The following is a 27338-nucleotide window of genomic DNA, read 5'->3' as shown; positions in this document are numbered from 1 at the left end:
TAACGCTACTGCTGCCCTTTTCCTCGCAGTGCTCACATGAACTCTTAAGAGTTTATTCAAAATCGTATTTTGATGCATGGCCGATCTAAATTCACGTATAATATTTGCGTAAAATTTGCTGAATAGTCCGGGAAAGCCTACCAGATAGATTTACTTTTAACAATAAACACTTTTATTTTAATTTCAGCGCTAAAAAGTTTAAGCACTGTATTTCCTGCTTTACGGCGTTGCTCAAGGACGGGCAACAGGCCAAGGATGTGCGGTTTTCTACAACCACATAAACATCCTTTCCCCCGCGGGGAGTTTTGTTAGTTAAGAGAGTAGTTTAAGTATACCAAATGAATATTGCGGACGTTTAAAAGTGTAATACATCCTATATTGATACAATTTTCCACTCGCAAAATGAGTTGGAAATCAGTGATTATTGCTGCAAGCTTGCTTTGTGTTCCAACGCTGGTCCAATCGCAATCAACGCCTACGGTAACTGTCGACCGACAATTAGTTGTGCAAAGTGGCGATCCACTCAGTTTCACTTGCAAATCTTCAGTGCCGATAAAACGGTGTTTGATTAGACACGGTGACACGGAATTCGATTTAAGGGAAAATAGTAAAACCGATACTTATATCTTTCACGGGGGAAATTTTGAGAAGGGTAACTGCGGAATTAAATTTTTCGCGGCGACGCAAGATTTGAGCGGCATGTTTACGTGCATCATCACCTATAAGGACATCCTAAACGAGACATCAAGGTCAACATATGTCACGGTGCTTGACCTTCCTGAGAGCATTAATTTCACAAACTTCAAAGATGAGTACAAGTTGGGAGAGCAAATCAATACAACTTGCAATGTGACAGGAGGCTACCCGCCGCCAAGTGTGAACGTCTACTTAGGTGCGAGCAAGGTTTTAATTTTAAAATTCCTGATTTAATTCCGTGTTTAATTTTCAAAAAAGGTGAAAAAAAGCTGCAAATTGCAAAATATAAAACCTATCAGCAATCTGGTAAACTTGCGAGTATCCAAGTCACAATTTTAGAGCGAGCAAAAATTGAGGACAATGGCAAAGTCCTCCAGTGCATCACTAACCAAGCAAACAGCGGCATGAGTAAAGCGGCGAAAAAGACAATTTTCGTCTGCTTCAAGCCGCAGCCGATCAAAGCAAGTGGAGGAGTTATCCAAAAAGAAGGACTGTTCGAAGGTAAAGACGAAATGATAAGCATTGATATACAAGCCAATCCTAAGCCAGCGTTCGAATGGAGGATCAATGGAGCGCGAATCAACCATACCAAATATGAAGAGCATCCAACTCTAGAAAACGAGGTACGTACGTTTTAAGGATATTAATTTGATAGCATTGAGGCGGCGAAAGAAAGATTTTTATTTAAAAAAAAACGAGCTCCAAGATATTTTTTTAACTGTCACATCACAGATTGAGAATGATTTTGATAAGTTAGAATTGAATCATATTGAATAATTCGTGTGTTAATAGCTTAAAGGATCGTGGAGAGTGCGATTGAATATTCGGAAGTTTCATGCGAATGATACCAAAATCAAACTGGTGCTGAAAGCTGTAAATAAATGCGGAATGGAGGAGTATGAAATAAAATTAAATTCTGGTATTATTGCGATAAAATGAGTTAGCCGTGATTAAATCTATTAATCTTTGCAGCCTCGTACTGGTTGTATTTCCTTCTGGGTTCGCTCGTAGTCGTCTTGCTGATCATCGCTATAATTGTGTCCGCAATTGTGTTTCGCAACATACAAACTCGAGGTTCAGCCAAGCAAAATGAACGTCAGTCAATTAGTCCGCCTCTGCAAAGTCTGCTGAGAAATTTGGAAACGATCCTGGATGAATGCGACAGCGACAATGAGCTATGCAAATTGTCGGTCGAATTCCAGGCTTTGACCTTGGAAAATCTACCGTCAGCAGAGAAACAGCCGGGAAAATATTCAGCTGCACTGGATTCTGTCAACAGAGACAAAAATCGGTTCAAACACATTTTGCCGTGTGGGTATCATTTTTTGTACATTTTCTTGCCTCCTGCTATAAGCACACTATAATTGAGTCAAATAAGTCCAAAATTCGATCCTCATCATTATTATTGAAATTAATTGCTAAAAGTTAATTTTCAGAGTGTTTTTTACTTCTGCTTGCTAAAAAATTCAATATTAAAAAGATATTAACCCTTTTGGTGCGAAACCACCCCAAAAGCTGATGCTTACTTTCCAAGTCCGTCGATCGCTTGTCTACAAAGCCTAATAATAAATTTAATTCAAGTTTGATTTTCCCAACTATGGCTTATTGCAACGATGAGGTCTGATTTTTCGTTTTTCACCTGGGTTAAAAATGGTTGATCTTTTTATAATTTCGTTTTTTAACTCTTGCGCTTCCTTTGAATGCGAAAAACAATCAATAAAATTGTAATCTTTCACTACACACACTACGCAAGAGAGAATTTTCCTAAGAAATCTGAATTTGGTTAGCTGCTTTTTGATCATTATTTCGTTGACAATTTAATTAAAAGAAACAACAAAGCAGATCAGTAATTTCCTGCGATGAATATCCTCGTTAAAGTGACGTTTCAATTCTTAAAGATTTAATTTGTTTCACTAGCGTCCCTCACACCAAAACCACAATTGCTATATATATTGATATATATTTTTTTATTTTGTAGACGATTCAAGCCGAGTAAAACTGAAAACTCCAGAGGGCAGAGCTTCAGACTACATAAATGCATCTTTCATAAAAGTACATTAGCTAATATACTAATCACATTACAATTGAAACCAATTTTCCGACTCTGAATGACAGGGGATAAGCGGCAAGACAGAATACATCGCCGCTCAAGCGCCGCTACCAAAAACAGTCTCTGACTTCTGGCACATGATTTTCGACAATGATGTTTGCGCTATCATAATGGCAACGAATTTCCAAGAAAAGGGCTTGGTAAGTGATTCAATTTTCTCTCATGACGATAAACGTATCATCATGTAAACAGGAAAAGTGCTGCAAATACTATCCGAACGCTCACTGTGGGGCGCGATATGGAGAGATCAGCGTTGAGTGTGTCGCGCATAAGGATTTTCCGCACTTCTCACAGAGCACGTTCAGAGTGAAAGGAGCCCGAGAGGTGATGCTATTTCTTCAAATTATATCCTCAGTTTTAAAAAAAAAATCAATCGATCGTAGGGTGCGAACGCAAGCTGGAATGTGGTACATGTGCACATAAAAAACTGGTCTGACGTCGAATTTCCCAACAGGCAAAGTTTGATTACGTTTCTCGCGAATGTTAGGGAATACATTGCGTTTCTTGATCGGAAAATGATTCTTGTTCACTGCAGGTAAACCCTTTTTCATCGACGAAACCGAAATGAGCAGTTTTTTTAATTCGATTTTTAGCGGGGGCACTGGTCGCACTGGCACGCTGATCGCAATGGACATTCTACTCCAAGAAATAAAAGCAAAAGATCATTGCGATGTTTATAGCACGGTTTCATCCCTCCGTAAACAGAGAATGAATGTGGTGCACACAGAGGTAGTATTATATTATAATTTTTTAATTTCAAGCTCTAATTTTTCTCGCGCTAATTCTCCTCAGGCTCAGTACAAGTTCTTGCACGAGTGTTTGAGGGATTTTATTTTAATTGAAGTTGACAGAAGAGCAGGTGAGATAAACATATCACTCATTAGGCAACAAAAATAACATCTAACGTCATACAATAACAGTAGTAAAAGTTGCATGGTTTAAAAGCATTTTTTTTATAAAAACAGTGTAAATTATTCCATGATTACCTTCAACACATGTAATTTTCTTTTAATTTCAGATTCCTATCATGAGGGAAGATCAATGAATTCTTCAGACTATTTAATGCCATTAGAATGTTCAGACTATCACATTTACGACTATCCCGTGTTCTCACAGGCTAAAAGCAAAACTAACACGACAGATGAAAGGACTTACTTAAAAATTCTAGAAAATTAGGTTCAAAGTGCTTATTTTATACTTCTTGCTCAATTATTGGAACTATAATTTTATTTGTGAATATTGTTTTCTTTTGTGGAAATGAGCATCATGGTTTTTGCTCTTTGATCCTGTCATTAATTAAATTAATAATGATATAAAAGCCAGAAAAAATGTGCAGAAAAAATTTGAGAGGGTCACACAGTGAAATTATCAAATTGAGCCTAAAAAAGCAAGCGTACAGCGATGCAGCGCGAGCGAGGATTTTTCTCCGGCTAAATGTGAGCCGTGTGAAGTTACAGGCTCAATTTGAGCTGGAAAACGAAGCGCGGCTGAAATTGAACTTTTAATTTGAATTAATAAGTAATGAAATACCAAATAAATATATTAGTAATATTTATTAAATTAAAAATTTCCTTTTTTAAATTAAGGAAATAATATTAAAATACAAAATATATTTTATATTAATTTTTAAATTTCAAAAGTTCTCTGGTCGTTGATGGTCCGGGAATTTTCAATATCGGCTCCGTTTTTGACTCACTACTTGATTAACAGAAAATTTTTTATGAAATCAAAAGTTTTATTATGGTTTTAATGAACGAGTCATAATGAAAAAATTGTTTCTCTTTAACCCATTTTTAAAAAATGAAGTTTTCTAATAGCTTTTTATAAGTTTGATTCTGTGCAATTAAAACGTCATGAATAACAAAGAGATATGTATAATAATTAAAAAAAAAAATTCGCTGAGGTGCGATGATGATCAGGAGAGCTAGAAAAAGAGCTAACAATGAGCATTATGAGCAGACTCATTGTCAGCAGACAGGCAGGCAGGCATGCAGCAGTCAATGCAACGCAGCAGTGGGGGAAAGTAAAAGTGATCGTGTTGGACTACACAGAAACCTCGTGCATCGCGCAAGTCTACATTTTCGCGGGAAACAGCTGCTCGCTCTTAACAGAAACATCAGTCGCATCAGTCATCGACCTCTCCTCGTCTCCTCTGTCTCCTGAGTGGAGTGAAGACACATGATTTCGCAACCCTGCACCCTCTCATTGCATTGTCAATGTTTGGGTTTCGTCATCGCTAACGTTACGGTGTCGTAGCTGCCCCAAGCCACATGCACGGCTCTTTGGCTCATTTTGCCTCATATTTAGCCTGACCAACAGAAACAGAGGCAGCAATAATCATGAATTCAGACCAAAACATGGAAAATGTAGATGACAAGAAGACTAAGTACCAGAAGTACAAGCAGCAAGTGAAGCAGTGGGAGGACGAATTCATGAAACAAAACGACCGAATACCAACCAAGGTATATCTATCAGTGTAAAAATATTTTTTGAATGTGAATATTAAATTTAATGCAGCTTGCTCGGTATGCTAGTGTAGCGAGCTGTTTATTTTCCAAATTCGTATGATACAGAAAGGTTCTGCCCTACTACCCCACTAGTTTCGGTTTTAGGATACGTAACTCACAATCAACCCCCAGACGGGACTGGAAGCTCATGAATTAAGGCTGCAACTAGTATGATACATAGCCGGAATTGGTAAAGCAGGACCTTTCTGTGGAAATATGGAAATGGACAGCTCGCTACACACTTAGGACGCTGAATTTAATTTTAATTTAATTCTTCTGACAATAATGACAACCTCGCGTGCTTCAGCCTTCATTTGCATCCATCAAGTATTATTTTTCATACTTAAATTTGTATGCTTGTTTTGTTTTACATGCAGGATGACATCAAAAGTGCTTCTGACACAGTGCGCTACGCTTACAAAAGCTATTACAGCGCGAAAAAAGAGATTTTGGCTAAAGAGAACAGCTCATCATGCAAGAACGACTCCATGCCCAGAGAGACAACTGTCTCGCCTCCGGACACCAAGGAGTCGCACTCAGTGTCTGTGGAGCCCAAGAAGAAAAAAAAGAAGGAAATTTTATTTTTGTTCACAAACAGCGGCAAGCTGTCTGACGTGACCGCACAAATGGCTGCAAGAAAGAAGGCAATGGCTGATGCTCAGAAGGTTGAGGAGTCGCCGCCCGTGCCTGTGCAGAACGTGGATCAGGTGTGGGGACAACACCTCAAGGGCTCTCGCAAGCTGATTGAACGCACGGCGTCCTTCCAGTTCGCTGAGAAGCTGTTTACAAGCGCCTCGTTCAAAGGCAAGCGAAACCCTCATAAACCGCACACGCCACTGCGGAGGACCAAGTCGGCTGTCTTCAGCGACTTCCTCAACGCTAAAAAGAGTGAGGAAGTGTCCCAAGTGGTTGCCAAGGAGTGCGACTCCTCTCTAACCTGTGAAAAAGGCGTCAACCAGGATGGGGAGACCGCAGTAGGGAAAGTACAAGACGCAGAGCCAATGGACCAGAGCTGCAGTGCTCTCCCTGGCGAAGTTTTCTCCACGAAGTTCAGGCTGAAGGTGAACAATTCAAGCCAGTCATCTGCTCCAGGGAAGGGAATTGGCTCAAGCAAGCTGTCAACCAACATGAATGAGGGCTGGCTAGACAGATGCGCCAAATTGGAGAAGCATAAGTCTTGGACTGATGACTCACAAGGCTCTTACAACTCTCCAGCTTTCAACTCGCAGAATTCAGTAATCACCAAAATGAACACTTGCAACATGGAAAGCCAGCATTCAAAGGTACTATTATTATCACATAAAAGGAAAATTAAATTAGTTAAAAATACACTCAATCTGAATAGGAATATTTTTATGCCAGAATTATTAAGCTTTATAATTTGTTTCTTCATTGATCCAAGATTTATCTGTATTCAGTATTCACAGGCGTCTCAAATGGAGGTTGTGACATCAGACAGGGAGGATGACGGAATCGTCAGCAACTCTGACACCGAAGAGCCATTCAAAGTGAGCAAAGTATTGAAAAGACCAGCAGGCACAGAAGTGATAGCTGAGGTTGCTTTCAAAAAAACAAAACTGAACAACAAGGAAGTCCTCGAGAAAAAAATCACGGATGGAAAGCTCAATGACAATTTTGTCAGAGTGAATCTGAAGAAGCGAGTCTTTGTCAGGGGCAAGAAAAACACTAACTTCTCCAAATACAAGAAGATGATGTACAAAAGGAAGCAGATTGATAACAACTATGATGGAGGGAACGGAACTGTTAAGAAAGGAAGCTGCTTCACATGTGGAATGGTATATAGATTTACTGTTCGGGTTCTGACTCTTCATGTCAACTACATTTTCTCTTGTAGGCTGGTCACTGGGCCAATAATTGTCCCCAGAATGACGGACTCATTTCTATGGAGGTGGCTGATCAAATCGATGACAGTCCTTACCTCACCTTGGAGGAGGCTGACGCTTTGGCCAATGAACACAGGCCTGTTTCCAAGTACGCTATTGCTTTAAATTTTCACTAATTAGTGAAGCTTAAACTAAATTATGAGTGTTTATTTTATTTTTCTCTTTGCAGATTCAACATGGAGAAGCCAGCAGAGGAAGGCCGAAAGCCCACTATTGAGCCTTTGTACAGTCTCGATGAGAATGGCGAGCTCCCTGACACACCGCTTGAGGTACTGGCCGCACTGAAACAATTCGGCTTCAGCTCCTTTCGCCCTGGACAAGAGGAGACAGTCATGAGGATACTCTGTGGTCTGTCCTCTTTGGTGATGCTTTCCACTGGTGCTGGCAAAAGCTTGTGCTACCAGCTGCCTGCCTACTTGTACAGCAAGAAGAAAGGGCCTTGCACCGCTCTTGTTGTTTCACCGCTTGTTTCTTTGATGGATGATCAGGTCTGTCTCATTGTCTTGTTAGTCAGTGCAAATTCACAGTAACTTTGAATCACACTTCATATTCATGTAATTTATACTGAAAACATTTTATCTAAACCGAATTTAGAAGAAGAATATATATTTCTGATTGGATTCACTTGACTCAAAGAGTTTAAACATGGTGGTTAGTTTTTTATCAGGGTTGAAACAATTGAAAAAATTATGTCTTGGTCACAAAATTTGCAAGCTCAGTCCTCAGTTGCTCTGGCAAAGTTGACCATAAGAGGGCGTTGGAAAAACTCTGAAATTCATGCCCAGCTTTTTTCCATGAGATTAATGAAATCACCAGTCTTGAGGAGTGAAACTAAAGGGAACATTTCATTGGAAAAATCTCTATTATCAGCCTGAATTTCACTTTTGATAATAATATAGAGAATAAATTTTAAAATTAAAGCCTTTTATATATGTCATACATAACTGCCATGGCTAGTTTGATAAATCAATGTTTGGTAAAATGCATTTTAAACTAGGTTATAATACAACAATTATTTTAATATGTCAAATTAATTATCACGTGAAATTAATGAGCTGTGGTCTTCCTTGATTATTTCATTATCATTTATGAAGACAGTATTATATCAGGCAAATATTAGTGTATAAATTAAAGATAAATAAAAATTCCAGGTGAGCAACATGCCTGAAGGTCTGCGGGGCGCGTGTCTGCACACAAACATGACGCCAAAGCATCGGCAGCAGGTAGAGCAGCAGATCAAGGACGGAGAGCTGGACGTTCTGTTGGTGTCGCCTGAGGCAGTGATCAACAGTGATCGGCAGGGCATGGGTGGCCTGATGCAGATGCTGCCTGCCATCAGCTTTGCGTGCGTCGATGAGGCACACTGTGTGTCGCAGTGGTCGCACAACTTTCGCCCGTCTTACCTGATGCTGTGCAAAGTACTGCGGGAGAAGATGAAGGTGCGCACTATCCTTGGATTGACAGCGACCGCTACCAAGTCTACAGCGGCCGGCATCGCTAAGAACTTGGGTGTTCCTGACGACCGCATCATCGCCGACCTGCCGATGCCCTCAAACCTGGTGCTATCTGTGTCCAGGGACGTACAGAGGGACACGGCCCTCATCGACCTGTTGAAAGGAGATCGATTCAGTGCGTGCGACTCGATCATCATCTACTGCATCAGGAGGGAGGAGTGCGACAGAATTGCATCTATGCTTCGCACATGTTTGAGGGTGAGTGATGTTTGTTTTTGGTCTGGTTAAGGAGCTGCTTTTAGTTATTTTATAATTCCTATTGAATTGACTGGAATACTGCTCATTGGACATCAATGAAAATTAATTTAATAATTTTGAAATAGACAGAGGTTTATTTGATTAAAAGCTGCGTCAAGTTTTAAATTTGATCTCTTTAGAATCTTGAAATATTTGTAGTTCACTAATTGGTTGATTAGTACATTTTAAATTTCTTTTCTCAAATAATTTTTCGAAGAGATTTAAGCTGATAAAAATGTAACCATTAAAATTATGTGAATTGTAACATTTTATAAATTTTGTATACTCTTATTAGTCAATAGATGTAAATAAAAACTGTTACGTCGTGTCAGGTTTTCTTAAAAGATCCTGGTAGCAAACACCAACATTTATTTTTTTATTTTTTATGGTACGAGTATATTTTTTAATTGAGATCAACAACATTGTAAGTGAGATTTGTGATTAACGAAGTTCAATTTTAAAATTTCAGGACTCCAAAAAAACTGAGAGCAACAAAAGAGGCGCTATCTCATGGAATGCAGAAGTTTACCATGCTGGTTTAACTCCTCATAGAAGAAAGCAAGTGCAAAATGCCTTCATGAATGGTACATTTTTGCATTATTCAAAGAGAATTATCACCAAAGGTTTCATGCGTGATTTCATTTCAGGCAAACTGCGCATTGTCGTTGCTACTGTGGCTTTCGGTATGGGCATCAATAAGAATGATCTCAGAGGCGTCATCCATTTCAACATGCCCGCCTCTTTTGAGCGTTTTGTTCAGGAGGTGGGACGAGCAGGGAGAGACGGTCAAGAGGCGCACTGCCACCTCTTTCTAGACTCGCAAGGCCGTGACCTGTGCGAACTCCGCAGGCATATCTACTCAGACTCTGTCGATAGACACACTGTTCGAAAATTGCTTAGCAAAGTTTTTAAGCCGTGCAGGTTGGTGCCACTTTTTCTTTTAAGTTTGTTTTTTACTGGGATTTTGTCTTAAAATAGATGCTCAAACATAAGAGACCTGGAAAATTGGCAGCCTGAGGGGTCAACGCAGTCAGAGACCCATGCCACTCCTGAAAAGCAACAGCCACCTCCAAGCCCAATAAAGTGCCCCGGCCATGAAGTCGCCTTCTCCACAGATGAAGCCGTCCAAGCACTTGACATGCCAGAGGAAAATATTCAGACTTTGCTTTGCTACCTTGAGAGATGGGTCGAGGTTCTCAGTCCTGCTTATGTAACGTGCAAAGTCATCAGCTATGGTGGACCAGCAGCTCTGAAGGCTGCCGCCAAAACAGTGAGCTATTGTTTTTTAAATCTTGTTAGAGGCTTTACTTTTTAATCTTTTGCTTCAACATTTTGAAATTTGTATGCAGATAAACAGGCGTTTTCCTATAATTTAATTTACAATAGTAAAAATGTTAGTGCACTGAAAAATCCTAATGAGTTCCTTTGATATGTTGAAATGGAATGGTGGAAATTTTCCTCAAATCTTATGTCTTTTTTCCGCTCAAACTAGTTTCAGCTTCTACCTGCAGCTCTAATTCATTATCATTGATGGTTGCAAATCAAAGAACTGCTTCGGTTAGTGCAGAATAGCGTCGTTAGCTTTGGGGAACTGTCTAGCATTTTAATAATTCATAAAATGTGTGATGTATGTAATGTTAGATGAAAGGAACATTTTTATGAAACTGAACACCTAATTTGTCGAAATGTTGCTCTGGATCATTTATAATTTCAGTGTCCACCTCTGGCAATGGCCGTTGCTCTTGACCAGAAGTTCAAGAAGGACCAAGAGAAAAGCACGTTCATTGAGTTCCCTGTAGTAGACATTGCTGCTGCCATTGGCTGGGACAGCGGCCAAGTGAAACGACGACTGAAAGAGCTAGAGTGGAAAAAAGGTTGTTCCTTACAGTTAAATAAATGGGTTTTAACTAACTCCATACTTTGTTCCAACACAGTGAACGATCGGAATGTGAAAACGCAAATGGTGGTGCAGCTGTTGCACCCTGGGCTGCGAGTCCGAGCGAAAGGGTCTCTCTCCCCAGAGGAGATTGACGAGGCGCTGGATTGGCTGTCAGAGAAAGTGGAGCGCCAAGAGCGATCAAAGCTAATTCAGCTGGAAGCCCTTTTCACTGCTTTGACCAGGTACTTATTTTAATAATATAGAAAGCTCCAATTACTCGCATTTTTTGTGCATGATATTGGCTGTTACGTTAATAAATATCATTATTAATACTCAAACATCTAGATTTAGTCTGTACTAAAATTACTCAATGGTTGAAGATTTCACCCTGCAAGTTATTAATTAACTAACTCGTATCTCTCAACTTGGCCGACTACCCATTTTTCCTTAACATTTTGTGATAAATGCAATATTAATGACTGTGTATTTTTTAGTGTTTCCTTCGAATCTGTAAAAGAATGCGATAATGTAGTGAAGGAGGAGATTTGCCTTAAATTGAAGGAAGCTGTTCACAAGTATTTTGATACTGACGTTACTGAATTTGAAACGATGGAACCAAAGCTCTTGGTAGGACGTCACAAACACTGTCAATATATAATGTCTTAATTTTAATTTCTTCTCTAGCCGGGAGTGGAGAATGAGGACCAAGTGAGAGCAGACGTCCGGGCTATGGTGTGCACTTATTCAGATTCACACTTCAATGGGAGGGCCATCGCCAGGATATTCCACGGGATCAGCAGCCCTTGCTTCTCCTCTCAGATGTGGGGCCGGACTCGATTTTGGCGCTTGCACCTCAACGACAACTTTACCACTCTCAGTAAGATTGCTACTACAGAAATCCTGAAAATGAAGTGAAGACGCGATTTGGAGATTGATTTTTTTATTTCCAAACTTTATGCGACGTAATTAGATTATTTTATTCTTCCTGATCTGTCTTTTACTCATGATAACTCAGCTTTGCTGTCTTAATTTGGCGTGTGATTCATATTAAGTGTGAAAGTAGTGTAATAAGAGAATTGAGATCAAATCATAGTATCAAACAATAGACAGTTATATGTGATGTTCTCTTCTAACGCGTGCTACATACTCATATATTTTGGGAAATTGTCCCTTGCAGTTTGTTTTCATAGAAAAAGATGTTGGATTAAAACGTGTTGAAATTAAAATATATTATATTTATAAAATATGTAGAACCTGTTTCAAGTTAATGTTTTTCCATCAGTACAGCTAGGAAACTTAGGTGCGGATAATATCTTAAAAACAGATTTGGCAAATTTGGTTTTAGAAAAATATTCCTTTTAGTGTTAGTCTAAAACTAAGATTATCCTTTCCCGAATTTGTCTGAAGCTATATAGTGAATTAGATATTAAAATAATTTTCTACCTCGGCTAAGGACTTCAGACAATTTAATATCCTCCTCAGAATCAGTCTTCTGTTGAGGATTAACATAAAGAGATCAACATAAAAACGCTATAATTTCAGTTAAAGTTAAACATAGCCCAAACATAGCCCAGTATACGTATACAGTCGGAGCAAAAAAAACTGAACAACTTAAAGGACAAATTTCATAGCCTTTTATTTTCAACAAAACGTCAAAACCATGGTCAGAAATTCTCATGCTAGAAGAGAGTGAATGGGAAAAGTGCTGCAAAGTGCGCCTCTAGCGGCCAGACGAGCAAACTCTGCCAGGAGCAGGTCCACAATGTGCGGTGTGATACGAATGTGAAGTTGGCCGCTCGAGTTAGCCGCTCGCGAGAAGATAGCCGCTTTTTCAGCAATGCTGCCAACCTAAAATTTCTAAAACAAAAAGAGGGTCGTACGCATAAATTTAAGGGATGGGGGTGAATCGGATACTGCCCAAGTGAAGTAAAATGCAACTCTTATTCGTAAAATAAAAATTTGAGCAAAAGAAAAGGGTGCAAATTAAGGGCTTAAAATTCAAGGGGTGGTTCCTGAAGGGAGTTCGATCTCCAAACCCTTTTTAATTTATTTAAACCGATAAAAGCAATATTTCCTGCGAGTTTGAATAATTTTCACCGTTCCTAACTCGAGAAAATTAATTAAAACTCCGGAAAAAAGTCAATTTTGAGGGTTAAAAATTCGAGGGGTGGCTCCTGAAGGGAGTTCGATCTCGAAACCCTTTTTAATTTATTTAAACCGATAAAAGCAATATTTCCTGCGAGTTTGAATAATTTTCACCGTTCCTAACTCGAGAAAATTAATTAAAACTCCGGAAAAGGGTCAATTTTGAGGGTTAAAAATTCGAGGGGTGGCTCCTGAAGGGAGTTCGATCTCGAAACCCATTTTAATTTATTTAAACCCATAAAAGCAATATTTCCTGAGAGTTTGAATAATTTTCAACGTTCCTAACTCGAGAAAATTAATTAAAACTCCGGAAAAAAGTCAATTTTGAGGGTTAAAAATTCAAAGAGTGTCTCTTGAAGGGAGTTCGATCTCATAACCCTTTTTAATTTATTTAAACCAATAAAAGCAATATTTCCTGCGAGTTTGAATAATTTTCACCGTTCCTAACTCGAGAAAATTAATTAAAACTCCGGAAAAGGGTCAATTTTGAGGGTTAAAAATTCGAGGGGTGGCTCCTGAAGGGAGTTCGATCTCGAAACCCTTTTTAATTTATTTAAACCCATAAAAGCAATATTTCCTGAGAGTTTGAATAATTTTCACCGTTCCTAACTCGAGAAAATTAATTAAAACTCCGGAAAAAAGTCAATTTTGAGGGTTAAAAATTCGAGGAGTGTCTCCTGAAGGGAGTTCGATCTCCAAACCCTTTTTAATTTATTTAAACCGATAAAAGCAATATTTCCTGCGAGTTTGAATGAATTTCACCGTTCCTAACTCGAGAAAATTAATTAAAACTCCGGAAAAGGGTCAATTTTGAGGGTAAAAATTCGAGGGGTGGCTCCTGAAGGGAGTTCGATCTCGAAACACTTTTTAATTTATTTAAACCCATAAAAGCAATATTTCCTGAGAGTTTGAATAATTTTCACCGTTCCTAACTCGAGAAAATTAATTAAAACTCCGGAAAAAAGTCAATTTTGAGGGTTAAAAATTCAAAGAGTGTCTCTTGAAGGGAGTTCGATCTCATAACCCTTTTTAATTTATTTAAACCAATAAAAGCAATATTTCCTGCGAGTTTGATCCAATTTCACCGTTCCTAACTTGAGAAAATTAATTAAAACTCCGGAAAAAAGTCAATTTTGAGGGTTAAAAATTCGAGGAGTGTCTCCTGAAGGGAGTTCGATCTCCAAACCCTTTTTAATTTATTTAAACCGATAACAGCAATATTTCCTGCGAATTTGAATAATTTTCACCGTTCCTAACTCGAGAAAATTAATTAAAACTCCGGAAAAGGGTCAATTTTGAGGGTAAAAATTCGAGGGGTTGCTCCTGAAGGGAGTTCGATCTCCAAACCCTTTTTAATTAATTTAAACCGATAAAAGCAATATTTCCTGCGAGTTTGATCCAATTTCACCGTTCCTAACTCGAGAAAATTAATTAAAACTCCGGAAAAAAGTCAATTTTGAGGGTTAAAAATTCGAGGAGTGTCTCCTGAAGGGAGTTCGATCTCCAAACCCTTGCCACTTCCTTTAGACTAATAAATGCTATATTTCCTGCGAATTTGAATAATTTTCACCGTTCCTAACTCGAGAAAATTAATTAAAACTCCGGAAAAGGGTCAATTTTGAGGGTTAAAAATTCGAGGAGTGTCTCCTGAAGGGAGTTCGATCTCCAAACCCTTTTTAATTTATTTAAACCGATAAAAGCAATATTTCCTGCGAGTTTGATCCAATTTCACCGTTCCTAACTCGAGAAAATTAATTAAAACTCCGGAAAAAAGTCAATTTTGAGGGTTAAAAATTCGAGGAGTGTCTCCTGAAGGGAGTTCGATCTCCAAACCCTTTTTAATTTATTTAAACCTATAAAAGCAATATTTCCTGCGAATTTGAATAATTTTCACCGTTCCTAACTCGAGAAAATTAATTAAAACTCCGGAAAAGGGTCAATTTTGAGGGTAAAAATTCGAGGGGTTGCTCCTGAAGGGAGTTCGATCTCCAAACCCTTTTGAATTTATTTAAACCGATAAAAGCAATATTTCCTGCGAGTTTGAATAATTTTCACCGTTCCTAACTCGAGAAAATTAATTAAACCTCAAAAGGGTCAATTTTGAGGGTTAAAAATTCGAGGGGTGTCTCCTGAAGGGAGTTCGATCTCCAAACCCTTTTTAATTTATTTAAACCGATAAAAGCAATATTTCCTGCGAGTTTGAATAATTTTCACCGTTCCTAACTCGAGAAAATTAATTAAAACTCCGGAAAAGGGTCAATTTTGAGGGTTAAAAATTCGAGGGGTGGCTCCTGAAGGGAGTTCGATCTCCAAACCCTTTTTAATTTATTTAAACCAATAAAAGCAATATTTCCTGCGAGATTGATCCAATTTCACCGTTCCTAACTCGAGAAAATTAATTAAAACTCCGGAAAAAAGTCAATTTTGAGGGTTAAAAATTCGAGGAGTGTCTCCTGAAGGGAGTTCGATCTCCAAACCCTTGCCACTTCCTTTAGACTAATAAATGCAATATTTCTTGCGAGTTTGAATGAATTTCACCGTTCCTAACTCGAGAAAATTAAATAAAACTCCGAAAATGTGTCTATTTTGAGGATTAAAAATTCTTTGGTTTGTCCTGATTGGAGTTTAATTTCAAAAATATCTTCATCTGTTGCCAGTTTTTATTATAATATTGGCTTTGAATTGTAATTAGTCATACCGTCTGAAAATTTAGTAAGAAAATTCCAAACTATGAGCTAATGTGAAATGTTCGAATTTTACAAACCCAGCCGGCCTCTACTGATTTCAATGATACAGATTTTCCCTGTGTTGAGACGTACACTACAGAGTGACCTTTTGATTGAACAGTTCGTTTACGGGGATTTCCATTTCCGAGGGTATATTTTAGAGCGTAAAGTTTTTGCCTGTTCTGTCCTTTATCTGTTCCATTATTTTATTCTGTTTTCCTTTTCAGTACCGTCATTAATATACCTGTTTTCTCTGTTATCTTTTCATGATATAAATTTTAATGCGATACAAAAAAAGTGATTGTTTTTTGATATTTAATTTTTTTGTGATATTTAATCTGTTCCAATATTCGTGAAAAGTGCGCCCAATTTTGAAGTAGTTAGAATATGGTGATCGAAATGAGAGAAAGACCATCTATATGAAAGGGTGTGCTTTAGTTAGGCGGGTTTAGACGATTTTTGGTTATAGGCGATTTTAAGTCGGTTTCAATCGTAATAATTTTCCATGATTCTTGAAGATTTCATATTTTTGGAAAGAAATAGAGCACAGATAAAAATAGTCGATCGTCTAAGTTTCTATCAGAGTTCACCAATTTTGCAATTTAAAAAAAATACAACGTACGGATTTTAAAAAAAAAATATCCCAGTCTGGATTTTTTTGTATATTGAAATATTTTTTAAAAAATCGATTTTTAGGGCAGTTTGCACTTCCAAATCTCGAGTTCTAAACATCAGAATTGCAAAAACTAACCACCGTTAGACTCGTCCTCACCTGAACTAATGAGCCAAAGTGTTTAGGGGATGCTTTCCTTCATTCCCTTTCAACCCGATTGCTACAATTTTGATAAAAAAAACCATGTTACCATACATGCTCTGGGCTTAAAAATACCTAAAATTATCGAAATTATCCAAAAATTTCAATTAAATTATCACCATGTTGCACCCTACCCTGTCCCTTCTTTTAATAGGAAAATATTTTTAATTAAAATATTTATTAAAACAATAATCCAGAATTATAAAATGTTTTACTTTTTTACGAGGTGATTGAAGTATAGAAGCTTAGGGTGTATATAGGGTGACCACCCCTAAACCATTCAGCCGGTCAGAGGAGATCGAGACGAGTTCAATGGGGGTAGTATATTTAATTTTTGAGTAAAATTGTTTACGCTGCGGACAATTTTTTAGGCTAAATATTTATACTGTACATACATGAAAGAAAGTATGCGTTTTAAAACAGTATCAAAATGAAAGTTATGCTATCTTGTTTGTTTGCCGTTGCGTAATTGCAAACTCGTACCCTTTTAATATGCTTCCTATTTTTGCATTTACGTGGAATGTTCGTTTGGTTGTTTTGCCCATATCAAGATTTTTCAGCTTGGTCACCGCATCGTCCGCTTAGGACACGAATTTTAGCATTGTGTTCCACCGCATTTCCCCTCAAAATAGAGTTTTGGCGGCATAATATCTCTCATCATCATATCACAGGCTTACCATTGGTTCAATAATTTTAGGAACATTATTTTTTAAAACAGTCATGACTTCACATGTTTGATTGCATCCGTATTTCTAGGGAGAGCCAAAAGTTCAGTATATGTGATATCATTTTCGTAAGCGTGTATACCGGATATACAGCTTTGCCTAATGTTCTTCCAACCTGGCGGAGGGCTGTTTTTGCACGTTCAAAATGTTCATCGCGTTGTGCAAGGTTTTCGCAATTTTTATAGGTAGATGCGACTTGTCAGCTTTTTCCACTTGACTTTAACCAAAAGGATCACCCTTTACCGACATGGCAGTCTGCGTCCGTAGCCTTTTACTTGATTTATTTTAAAATTATCGTACTTTTCTTTAAATCAGCAGTGCGACGTCACAACTTAAATTATTACGTGGCTCGCAAGCAACTCCAAATTCCCGGGGAACCATCGTTTTTGCGGCCGTAGCTTGTCCGAATATAACGCTCTTACAATTAGAGTTGTGCGAAAACCGCCTGCAATTTTGGCTACAGAGATGCGACTTGATGGCGGTGTTTCGGGATGTTACACTTATGATATGTAATGACGTGAATTTTAAATATTATGGGACAATCCAGCGGTTCATTGCGCGGGTCCAAATTAAGCAAAAAATCATTGCGGGAGCTCACCTTCCACAGTGCGGTTCTAAATTCTGAATAAATCGCGGAAACCGAAAAATGTTGCTGTGGCGCTGCGCGGCGCCGCACCGTTGCGGCTCTCTGCCAGAGCCAAATCCACTTAAAGGCGCCAATAATTAGCGATGATACCGACAAAACCACTTAAAAACAGTTCTCAGGTGGTGCGACCGGTTGGTGACAGGCGAGGGTGAATAATCGTCGCAGTGTATCGTCAAATGTGACAGAAATCGCAGGAAAAAGCATTAAGAACGCGCCGCAGATAGGATTTCCGGTCGAGTTACCCTGAAAAAGGTCGTTTTGGTATTCCAGGTAAAAGTCGGAAAAAGACCTATCCGATGAGGGGTCGTGGTCGACGATGGGACTAAGGGCAGAATTTAAACACAAATCAACCAAAAATGGTGTGCTTGCGCGCAGGCCGTAAACACGCGCCCTTGTGCACGGCACACTACAGCTGCACCCTGCACATCATCTCCGCGAGCGCAAAACAAAACAAAAAAAAAACACACAAAATTAATTTTAGCAAAGTTCCAATGATTGAACTGTAACTCGAGAAAATTAATTAAAACTCCGGAAAAAAGTCAATTTTGAGGGTTAAAAATTCGAGGAGTGTCTCCTGAAGGGAGTTCGATCTCCAAACCCTTGCCACTTCCTTTAGACTAATAAATGCTATATTTCCTGCGAATTTGAATAATTTTCACCGTTCCTAACTCGAGAAAATTAAAACTTATTTTTTCCATTTTCAAAATTTTGACCGGCGGCTGGCGTGCCTGGCGAGCTAGAACCAAAGCGCCTGCATGGCCAAGATTTGGCGAGGCTGGCTGATGTAAGTGCTCTAGTATACGTTTCGATTTTTATTTAGAAGTCAAATATTTAAAAAATTATCAAGAAAAAAATTAATGTCGAACTGATTTGTTCAAAAGGGAAAAAAGGTAATATTAATCTGAAAAAAAATATTTATTGTTCTGAACCTCTGACAAGAGTGAATTTTGAGGAACACACAGATTTTAGTAGCGCAACCATATTCAACTGTCAAATTTTCCCAGTTTTCCAAAATAATGAGGCCAGAGTAGGTCGATTACTGATGTATTTGACGTCACTCCAAACATTTCTGATGTCGTATAAATATACTAATCTACTAAAATACGCATAATCCGTATAATGAAAAATCTGTTGAAAATAAATGGCAGCTTCCTCGGTGAATAGCGAGCTTTATATTTTTCCGTATTTCTACACAACAGAAAAAATATCCTACTCAACTAGTTTCGGCTACTGGTTCTAGTCCTAATTCATGAGCTTCCTCTCCCGACTAGGGGCTGAGCAGGACATTATTTCTGTAGAAATGCGGATAAAAGAACAGCTCGCTATCAGGGTTGTATTTGTATTAATAACACCACCCGATTTTTTCAACCACTGGTTTTTAACGGTTTCTACCACCCAATTTTTACCAATTTATTGCGCAAGAAATTCAAGAAATGAATTTATTCCATTTTCCCCTTATGGACATCTAAGATTTTCGGTGGAAAGTGGTCTAATCTTCCTCAACTGTACACATTTTTTTCTTTTAAATTGCCATATTTGCTGCCTCAATTTCTCCAAAAAGTTCCCTAAAAAAATTTTGAGGTCGAGGTCATCAGCAAATAATTAGAAAATTATTGAAAACGGAAATGCAAACATGGCCTGGAAGAAAATGGTAAAAAATTGAAAAAAATAACGTTCTTACCACTGCACTGTTTTTTTTAAATGCCGGTCTTTTGCAGCCCTGCTCTCTATCCACCGAGGAAACTACCTTTTATTTCATTTGAAAATTATAAAAGTTCGGGGAGGGGGGGGGGGTTAGTGGGCCGCGGTGGCTCGGTGGGCCGCGAAAATCAACAGTCCCCGGTAAAAAATGGTGCCAGTCCGGGCCTGTCTAGAAACCAATTTTCAGATTTTTAGAGCTCATAGAAAAAAAAGAAAACTATTTTTTTGTATTTTCAGGCTTAGACACCTTCCTATTTCCGGCGGCAATATCTTGGGTCCAGGAAGAAAATTTAAAAAATAGATTTGGAGTCGATGAGGAATAGATCTGGAATCTATTTGAGACTAAATATGAGCTGTCATATCAAATCAAAATCCTAGAACAAGTGAAGTTTTGAAGTTTGAAAAATGTTATCTTTTCGTTTTCCCATAATATGGATAACATGGGAAATTATGGGAATTTTTAGTACTAATTATAATTCGGCTACGATTACTACCAAATCGTCTTCTAATACACGAACAATGATGCGAAACCTAGTTAGTATTTTTCTATCCCACATAAGCGAAATATGGCGATTTTTTAAAAGTCGGCATTGCTCTCCACACCAACGAGCAGCACATGGGCGCCGCTGACCTCCTTGGCCAATTTGTTTCCGTTTTGGCCATTGAATCACACTGGGGGAGTAACAAGTGACTTAAATTTACAGTTCAATCATTGGAACTTTGCTAAAATTAATTTTGTGTGTTTTTTTTTTGTTTTGTTTTGCGCTCGCGGAGATGATGTGCAGGGTGCAGCTGTAGTGTGCCGTGCACAAGGGCGCGTGTTTACGGCCTGCGCGCAAGCACACCATTTTTGGTTGATTTGTGTTTAAATTCTGCCCTTAGTCCCATCGTCGACCACGACCCCTCATCGGATAGGTCTTTTTCCGACTTTTACCTGGAATACCAAAACGACCTTTTTCAGGGTAACTCGACCGGAAATCCTATCTGCGGCGCGTTCTTAATGCTTTTTCCTGCGATTTCTGTCACATTTGACGATACACTGCGACGATTATTCACCCTCGCCTGTCACCAACCGGTCGCACCACCTGAGAACTGTTTTTAAGTGGTTTTGTCGGTATCATCGCTAATTATTGGCGCCTTTAAGTGGATTTGGCTCTGGCAGAGAGCCGCAACGGTGCGGCGCCGCGCAGCGCCACAGCAACATTTTTCGGTTTCCGCGATTTATTCAGAATTTAGAACCGCACTGTGGAAGGTGAGCTCCCGCAATGATTTTTTGCTTAATTTGGACCCGCGCAATGAACCGCTGGATTGTCCCATAATATTTAAAATTCACGTCATTACATATCATAAGTGTAACATCCCGAAACACCGCCATCAAGTCGCATCTCTGTAGCCAAAATTGCAGGCGGTTTTCGCACAACTCTAATTGTAAGAGCGTTATATTCGGACAAGCTACGGCCGCAAAAACGATGGTTCCCCGGGAATTTGGAGTTGCTTGCGAGCCACGTAATAATTTAAGTTGTGACGTCGCACTGCTGATTTAAAGAAAAGTACGATAATTTTAAAATAAATCAAGTAAAAGGCTACGGACGCAGACTGCCATGTCGGTAAAGGGTGATCCTTTTGGTTAAAGTCAAGTGGAAAAAGCTGACAAGTCGCATCTACCTATAAAAATTGCGAAAACCTTGCACAACGCGATGAACATTTTGAACGTGCAAAAACAGCCCTCCGCCAGGTTGGAAGAACATTAGGCAAAGCTGTATATCCGGTATACACGCTTACGAAAATGATATCACATATACTGAACTTTTGGCTCTTACTTTTGGTTAAGGAAGGCTGTGCAAAAGTGTAAACCGATCCTTTATTTTATATGTAGGAGCCAATAATTTATCAAAAAACGTCACAAGATGAATTGATTTTTTTGCTCTTTTTATCCCTGTCCGAGGAGCGGGAAGGGCGCGCACTGCACTAGCACGAATGCTGAAACCCGGGTCCCAATAACAGCGCGAACGGATAACATGGGCGCACCAGGCCGCACAGGGACCCAGCCCACTGAAGGGCCACTTGCCTTCGCACCGAGGACTGCATTGAAACGCTAGACATCGTCCCGTGAAGCCACGCATGCTGGAAAAAGGTGCAAACCAGCAAGTAGCGAGTTGGCGCCGGTTCGCCTCCAAGCCCGTTGAGAAATTTGAGCATTTCGACATTTCGAGTCACTATAAACTAACCACCTTTTTGCCATGTCTGACATTGGGTAGCCAGTATTACATCTCCCAACTGCTCAAATTTACCTCCCATTGCTTTGACACTCCTTTGTTAATCGCACACACTTGAAATTTGCTTCAACCTTTGAATTTGCGGCCGTAACTTGCCAATTCTTTACCGGTACTCTGCGCACCCCTGCGCATCTTCTGAAGGGTGGCTTACAATTAGTAGCCCGTTGAAGGAGTTTTTCCATGTTGGCACTTTCTGCAATATTAACCACCAAGCCCGCACCTGATCCCGTATTAATTTTTTTTTAATATGATTCAATATATATCAGGTGCACGTTGCCCCCTGTTTACAGGGTCGTTCCTTAATACTTTGACATAAAAAACAACCTCGTAGAGCAGGTGCGAAATGAAGTTCATTTCTAGAGTTCAAAAAGGCGCTGAAAACATTTGTTTCCTCTAACAAATTTTTAAATTGATTGAATATCTCGATTTCAGACTATAATATTAATGTAGTAAAACATATACTATTTGTATACCCTCGTAAACAATAAAAATGTACACAATTAAACACTATATTATGTTTCAGAGATATATATTGTTATCTTTTTTCTATAAATTTTTAAAACTTCATTTAATCGCTTTTTTAGCCAATTATTTATTTTCTCGAGTTAGGAACGATTAAATTGGTTAAAACTCGCAAGGAAATATTGTATTAATTAGTCTAAATGAATTGAGTAGAGGTTAGAGATCGAACTCCCTTCAGGAGCCACCCATCGAATTTTTAACCCTCAAAATTGACCCTTTTCCGGAGTTTTAATTAATTTTCTCGAGTTAGGAACGGTGAAAATTATTCAAACTCGCAGGAAATATTGCTTTTATAGGTTTAAATAAATTCAAAAGGGTTTGGAGATCGAACTCCCTTCAGGAGCCACCCCTCGAATTTTTAACCCTCAAAATTGACCCTTTTCCGGAGTTTTAATTAATTTTCTCGAGTTAGGAACGGTGAAAATTATTCAAACTCGCAGGAAATATTGCTTTTATAGGTTTAAATAAATTAAAAAGGGTTTGGAGATCGAACTCCCTTCAGGAGCCACCCCTCGAATTTTTAACCCTCAAAATTGACCCTTTTCCGGAGTTTTAATTAATTTTCTCGAGTTAGGAACGGTGAAAATTATTCAAACTCGCAGGAAATATTGCTTTTATCGGTTTAAATAAATTCAAAAGGGTTTGGAGATCGAACTCCCTTCAGGAGCCACCCCTCGAATTTTTAACCCTCAAAATTGACCCTTTTCCGGAGTTTTAATTAATTTTCTCGAGTTAGGAACGGTGAAAATTATTCAAACTCGCAGGAAATATTGCTTTTATAGGTTTAAATAAATTAAAAAGGGTTTGGAGATCGAACTCCCTTCAGGAGCCACCCCTCGAATTTTTAACCCTCAAAATTGACCCTTTTCCGGAGTTTTAATTAATTTTCTCGAGTTAGGAACGGTGAAAATTATTCAAACTCGCAGGAAATATTGCTTTTATCGGTTTAAATAAATTAAAAAGGGTTTGGAGATCGAACTCCCTTCAGGAGCCACCCCTCGAATTTTTAACCCTCAAAATTGACCCTTTTCCGGAGTTTTAATTAATTTTCTCGAGTTAGGAACGGTGAAAATTATTCAAACTCGCAGGAAATATTGCTTTTATAGGTTTAAATAAATTCAAAAGGGTTTGGAGATCGAACTCCCTTCAGGAGCCACCCCTCGAATTTTTAACCCTCAAAATTGACCCTTTTCCGGAGTTTTAATTAATTTTCTCGAGTTAGGAACGGTGAAAATTATTCAAACTCGCAGGAAATATTGCTTTTATGGGTTTAAATAAATTAAAAAGGGTTTGGAGATCGAACTCCCTTCAGGAGCCACCCCTCGAATTTTTAACCCTCAAAATTGACCCTTTTCCGGAGTTTTAATTAATTTTCTCGAGTTAGGAACGGTGAAAATTATTCAAACTCGCAGGAAATATTGCTTTTATCGGTTTAAATAAATTCAAAAGGGTTTGGAGATCGAACTCCCTTCAGGAGCCACCCCTCGAATTTTTAACCCTCAAAATTGACCCTTTTCCGGAGTTTTAATTAATTTTCTCGAGTTAGGAACGGTGAAAATTATTCAAACTCGCAGGAAATATTGCTTTTATAGGTTTAAATAAATTAAAAAGGGTTTGGAGATCGAACTCCCTTCAGGAGCCACCCCTCGAATTTTTAACCCTCAAAATTGACCCTTTTCCGGAGTTTTAATTAATTTTCTCGAGTTAGGAACGGTGAAAATTATTCAAACTCGCAGGAAATATTGCTTTTATCGGTTTAAATAAATTAAAAAGGGTTTGGAGATCGAACTCCCTTCAGGAGCCACCCCTCGAATTTTTAACCCTCAAAATTGACCCTTTTCCGGAGTTTTAATTAATTTTCTCGAGTTAGGAACGGTGAAAATTATTCAAACTCGCAGGAAATATTGCTTTTATAGGTTTAAATAAATTCAAAAGGGTTTGGAGATCGAACTCCCTTCAGGAGCCACCCCTCGAATTTTTAACCCTCAAAATTGACCCTTTTCCGGAGTTTTAATTAATTTTCTCGAGTTAGGAACGGTGAAAATTATTCAAACTCGCAGGAAATATTGCTTTTATAGGTTTAAATAAATTCAAAAGGGTTTGGAGATCGAACTCCCTTCAGGAGCCACCCCTCGAATTTTTAACCCTCAAAATTGACCCTTTTCCGGAGTTTTAATTAATTTTCTCGAGTTAGGAACGGTGAAAATTATTCAAACTCGCAGGAAATATTGCTTTTATGGGTTTAAATAAATTAAAAAGGGTTTGGAGATCGAACTCCCTTCAGGAGCCACCCCTCGAATTTTTAACCCTCAAAATTGACCCTTTTCCGGAGTTTTAATTAATTTTCTCGAGTTAGGAACGGTGAAAATTATTCAAACTCGCAGGAAATATTGCTTTTATAGGTTTAAATAAATTCAAAAGGGTTTGGAGATCGAACTCCCTTCAGGAGCCACCCCTCGAATTTTTAACCCTCAAAATTGACCCTTTTCCGGAGTTTTAATTAATTTTCTCGAGTTAGGAACGGTGAAAATTATTCAAACTCGCAGGAAATATTGCTTTTATAGGTTTAAATAAATTAAAAAGGGTTTGGAGATCGAACTCCCTTCAGGAGCCACCCCTCGAATTTTTAACCCTCAAAATTGACCCTTTTCCGGAGTTTTAATTAATTTTCTCGAGTTAGGAACGGTGAAAATTATTCAAACTCGCAGGAAATATTGCTTTTATCGGTTTAAATAAATTCAAAAGGGTTTGGAGATCGAACTCTCTTCAGGAGCCACCCCTCGAATTTTTAACCCTCAAAATTGACCCTTTTCCGGAGTTTTAATTAATTTTCTCGAGTTAGGAACGGTGAAAATTATTCAAACTCGCAGGAAATATTGCTTTTATAGGTTTAAATAAATTCAAAAGGGTTTGGAGATCGAACTCCCTTCAGGAGCCACCCCTCGAATTTTTAACCCTCAAAATTGACCCTTTTCCGGAGTTTTAATTAATTTTCTCGAGTTAGGAACGGTGAAAATTATTCAAACTCGCAGGAAATATTGCTTTTATAGGTTTAAATAAATTAAAAAGGGTTTGGAGATCGAACTCCCTTCAGGAGCCACCCCTCGAATTTTTAACCCTCAAAATTGACCCTTTTCCGGAGTTTTAATTAATTTTCTCGAGTTAGGAACGGTGAAAATTATTCAAACTCGCAGGAAATATTGCTTTTATCGGTTTAAATAAATTCAAAAGGGTTTGGAGATCGAACTCCCTTCAGGAGCCACCCCTCGAATTTTTAACCCTCAAAATTGACCCTTTTCCGGAGTTTTAATTAATTTTCTCGAGTTAGGAACGGTGAAAATTATTCAAACTCGCAGGAAATATTGCTTTTATAGGTTTAAATAAATTCAAAAGGGTTTGGAGATCGAACTCCCTTCAGGAGCCACCCCTCGAATTTTTAACCCTCAAAATTGACCCTTTTCCGGAGTTTTAATTAATTTTCTCGAGTTAGGAACGGTGAAATTCATTCAAACTCGCAAGAAATATAGCATTTATTAGTGTAAAGGAAGTGGCAAGGGTTTGGAGATCGAACTCTCTTCAGGAGACACTCCTCGAATTTTTAACCCTCAAAATTGACTCTTTTCCGGAGTTTTAATTAATTTTCTCGAGTTAGGAACGGTGAAAATTATTCAAACTCGCAGGAAATATTGCTTTTATCGGTTTAAATAAATTAAAAAGGGTTTGGAGATCGAACTCCCTTCAGGAGCCACCCCTCGAATTTTTAACCCTCAAAATTGACTCTTTTCCGGAGTTTTAATTAATTTTCTCGAGTTAGGAACGGTGAAAATTATTCAAACTCGCAGGAAATATTGCTTTTATAGGTTTAAATAAATTAAAAAGGGTTTGGAGATCGAACTCCCTTCAGGAGCCACCCCTCGAATTTTTAACCCTCAAAATTGACCCTTTTCCGGAGTTTTAATTAATTTTCTCGAGTTAGGAACGGTGAAATTCATTCAAACTCGCAAGAAATATAGAATTTATTAGTGTAAAGGAAGTGGCAAGGGTTTGGAGATCGAACTCTCTTCAGGAGACACTCCTCGAATTTTTAACCCTCAAAATTGACTCTTTTCCGGAGTTTTAATTAATTTTCTCGAGTTAGGAACGGTGAAAATTATTCAAACTCGCAGGAAATATTGCTTTTATCGGTTTAAATAAATTAAAAAGGGTTTGGAGATCGAACTCCCTTCAGGAGCCACCCATCGAATTTTTAACCCTCAAAATTGACCCTTTTCCGGAGTTTTAATTAATTTTCTCGAGTTAGGAACGGTGAAAATTATTCAAACTCGCAGGAAATATTGCTTTTATCGGTTTAAATAAATTAAAAAGGGTTTGGAGATCGAACTCCCTTCAGGAGCCACCCCTCGAATTTTTAACCCTCAAAATTGACCCTTTTCCGGAGTTTTAATTAATTTTCTCGAGTTAGGAACGGTGAAATTCATTCAAACTTGCAGGAAATATTGCATTTATTAGTTTGAAGGAAGTGGCAAGGGTTTGGAGATCGAACTCCCTTCAGGAGCCACCCCTTGAATTTTTAACCCTCAAAATTGACCCTTTTTCGGAGTTTTATTTAATTTTCTCAGGTTAGGAACGTTGAAATTAATTCAAAATCTCAGGAAATATTGTTTTCATCGGTTTTAATAAATTGCAAAGGGTTCCAAGATTGAACTCCCTTCAGGAACCACCCCTCGAATTTTAAGCCCTTAATTTGCACCCTTTTCTTTTGCTCAAATTTTTATTTTACGAATAAGAGTTGCATTTTACTTCACTTGGGCAGTATCCGATTCACCCCCATCCCTTAAATTTATGCATACGACCCTCTTTTTGCGTTAGAAATTTTTGGTTGGCAGCATTGCTGAAAAAGCGGCTATCTTCTCGCGAGCGGCTAACTCGAACGGCT

The 27338-nt window shown here is 38.4% G+C and overlaps 1 protein-coding gene across 1 annotated transcript; it reads left to right on the top strand.

Moving 5' to 3' along the window:
- Window positions 1-4914: 4914 nt before the first annotated feature.
- LOC135938986 (ATP-dependent DNA helicase Q4-like) lies at window positions 4915-12093 on the top strand. The gene is made up of 13 exons (XM_065483087.1): window positions 4915-5268; window positions 5691-6596; window positions 6732-7109; window positions 7169-7305; window positions 7387-7705; window positions 8369-8929; window positions 9438-9552; window positions 9616-9889; window positions 9947-10238; window positions 10683-10842; window positions 10903-11089; window positions 11342-11474; window positions 11532-12093. Exons 1-13 carry the CDS (start codon window positions 5146-5148, stop codon window positions 11760-11762), a joined length of 3816 nt encoding a protein of 1271 aa, XP_065339159.1. The 5' UTR covers window positions 4915-5145; the 3' UTR covers window positions 11763-12093.
- The last annotated feature ends 15245 nt before the right edge of the window (window positions 12094-27338 follow it).

Source organism: Cloeon dipterum, chromosome 3, assembly GCF_949628265.1.
Source record: "Cloeon dipterum chromosome 3, ieCloDipt1.1, whole genome shotgun sequence".
Lineage (NCBI taxonomy): Eukaryota > Metazoa > Arthropoda > Insecta > Ephemeroptera > Baetidae > Cloeon > Cloeon dipterum.
This window is presented reverse-complemented; position numbering and strand designations above follow the sequence as displayed.

Bases quoted from the DNA above. Each gene is read 5' to 3' on its own strand.
- LOC135938986 (XM_065483087.1), top strand. From the start codon at position 5,146: ATGAATTCAGACCAAAACATGGAAAATGTAGATGACAAGAAGACTAAG. The intron at 7,306-7,386 runs GTACGCTATTGC...TTCTCTTTGCAG, and splicing joins GAACACAGGCCTGTTTCCAA to ATTCAACATGGAGAAGCCAG. The intron at 11,090-11,341 runs GTACTTATTTTA...TGTATTTTTTAG, and splicing joins CTTTTCACTGCTTTGACCAG to TGTTTCCTTCGAATCTGTAA.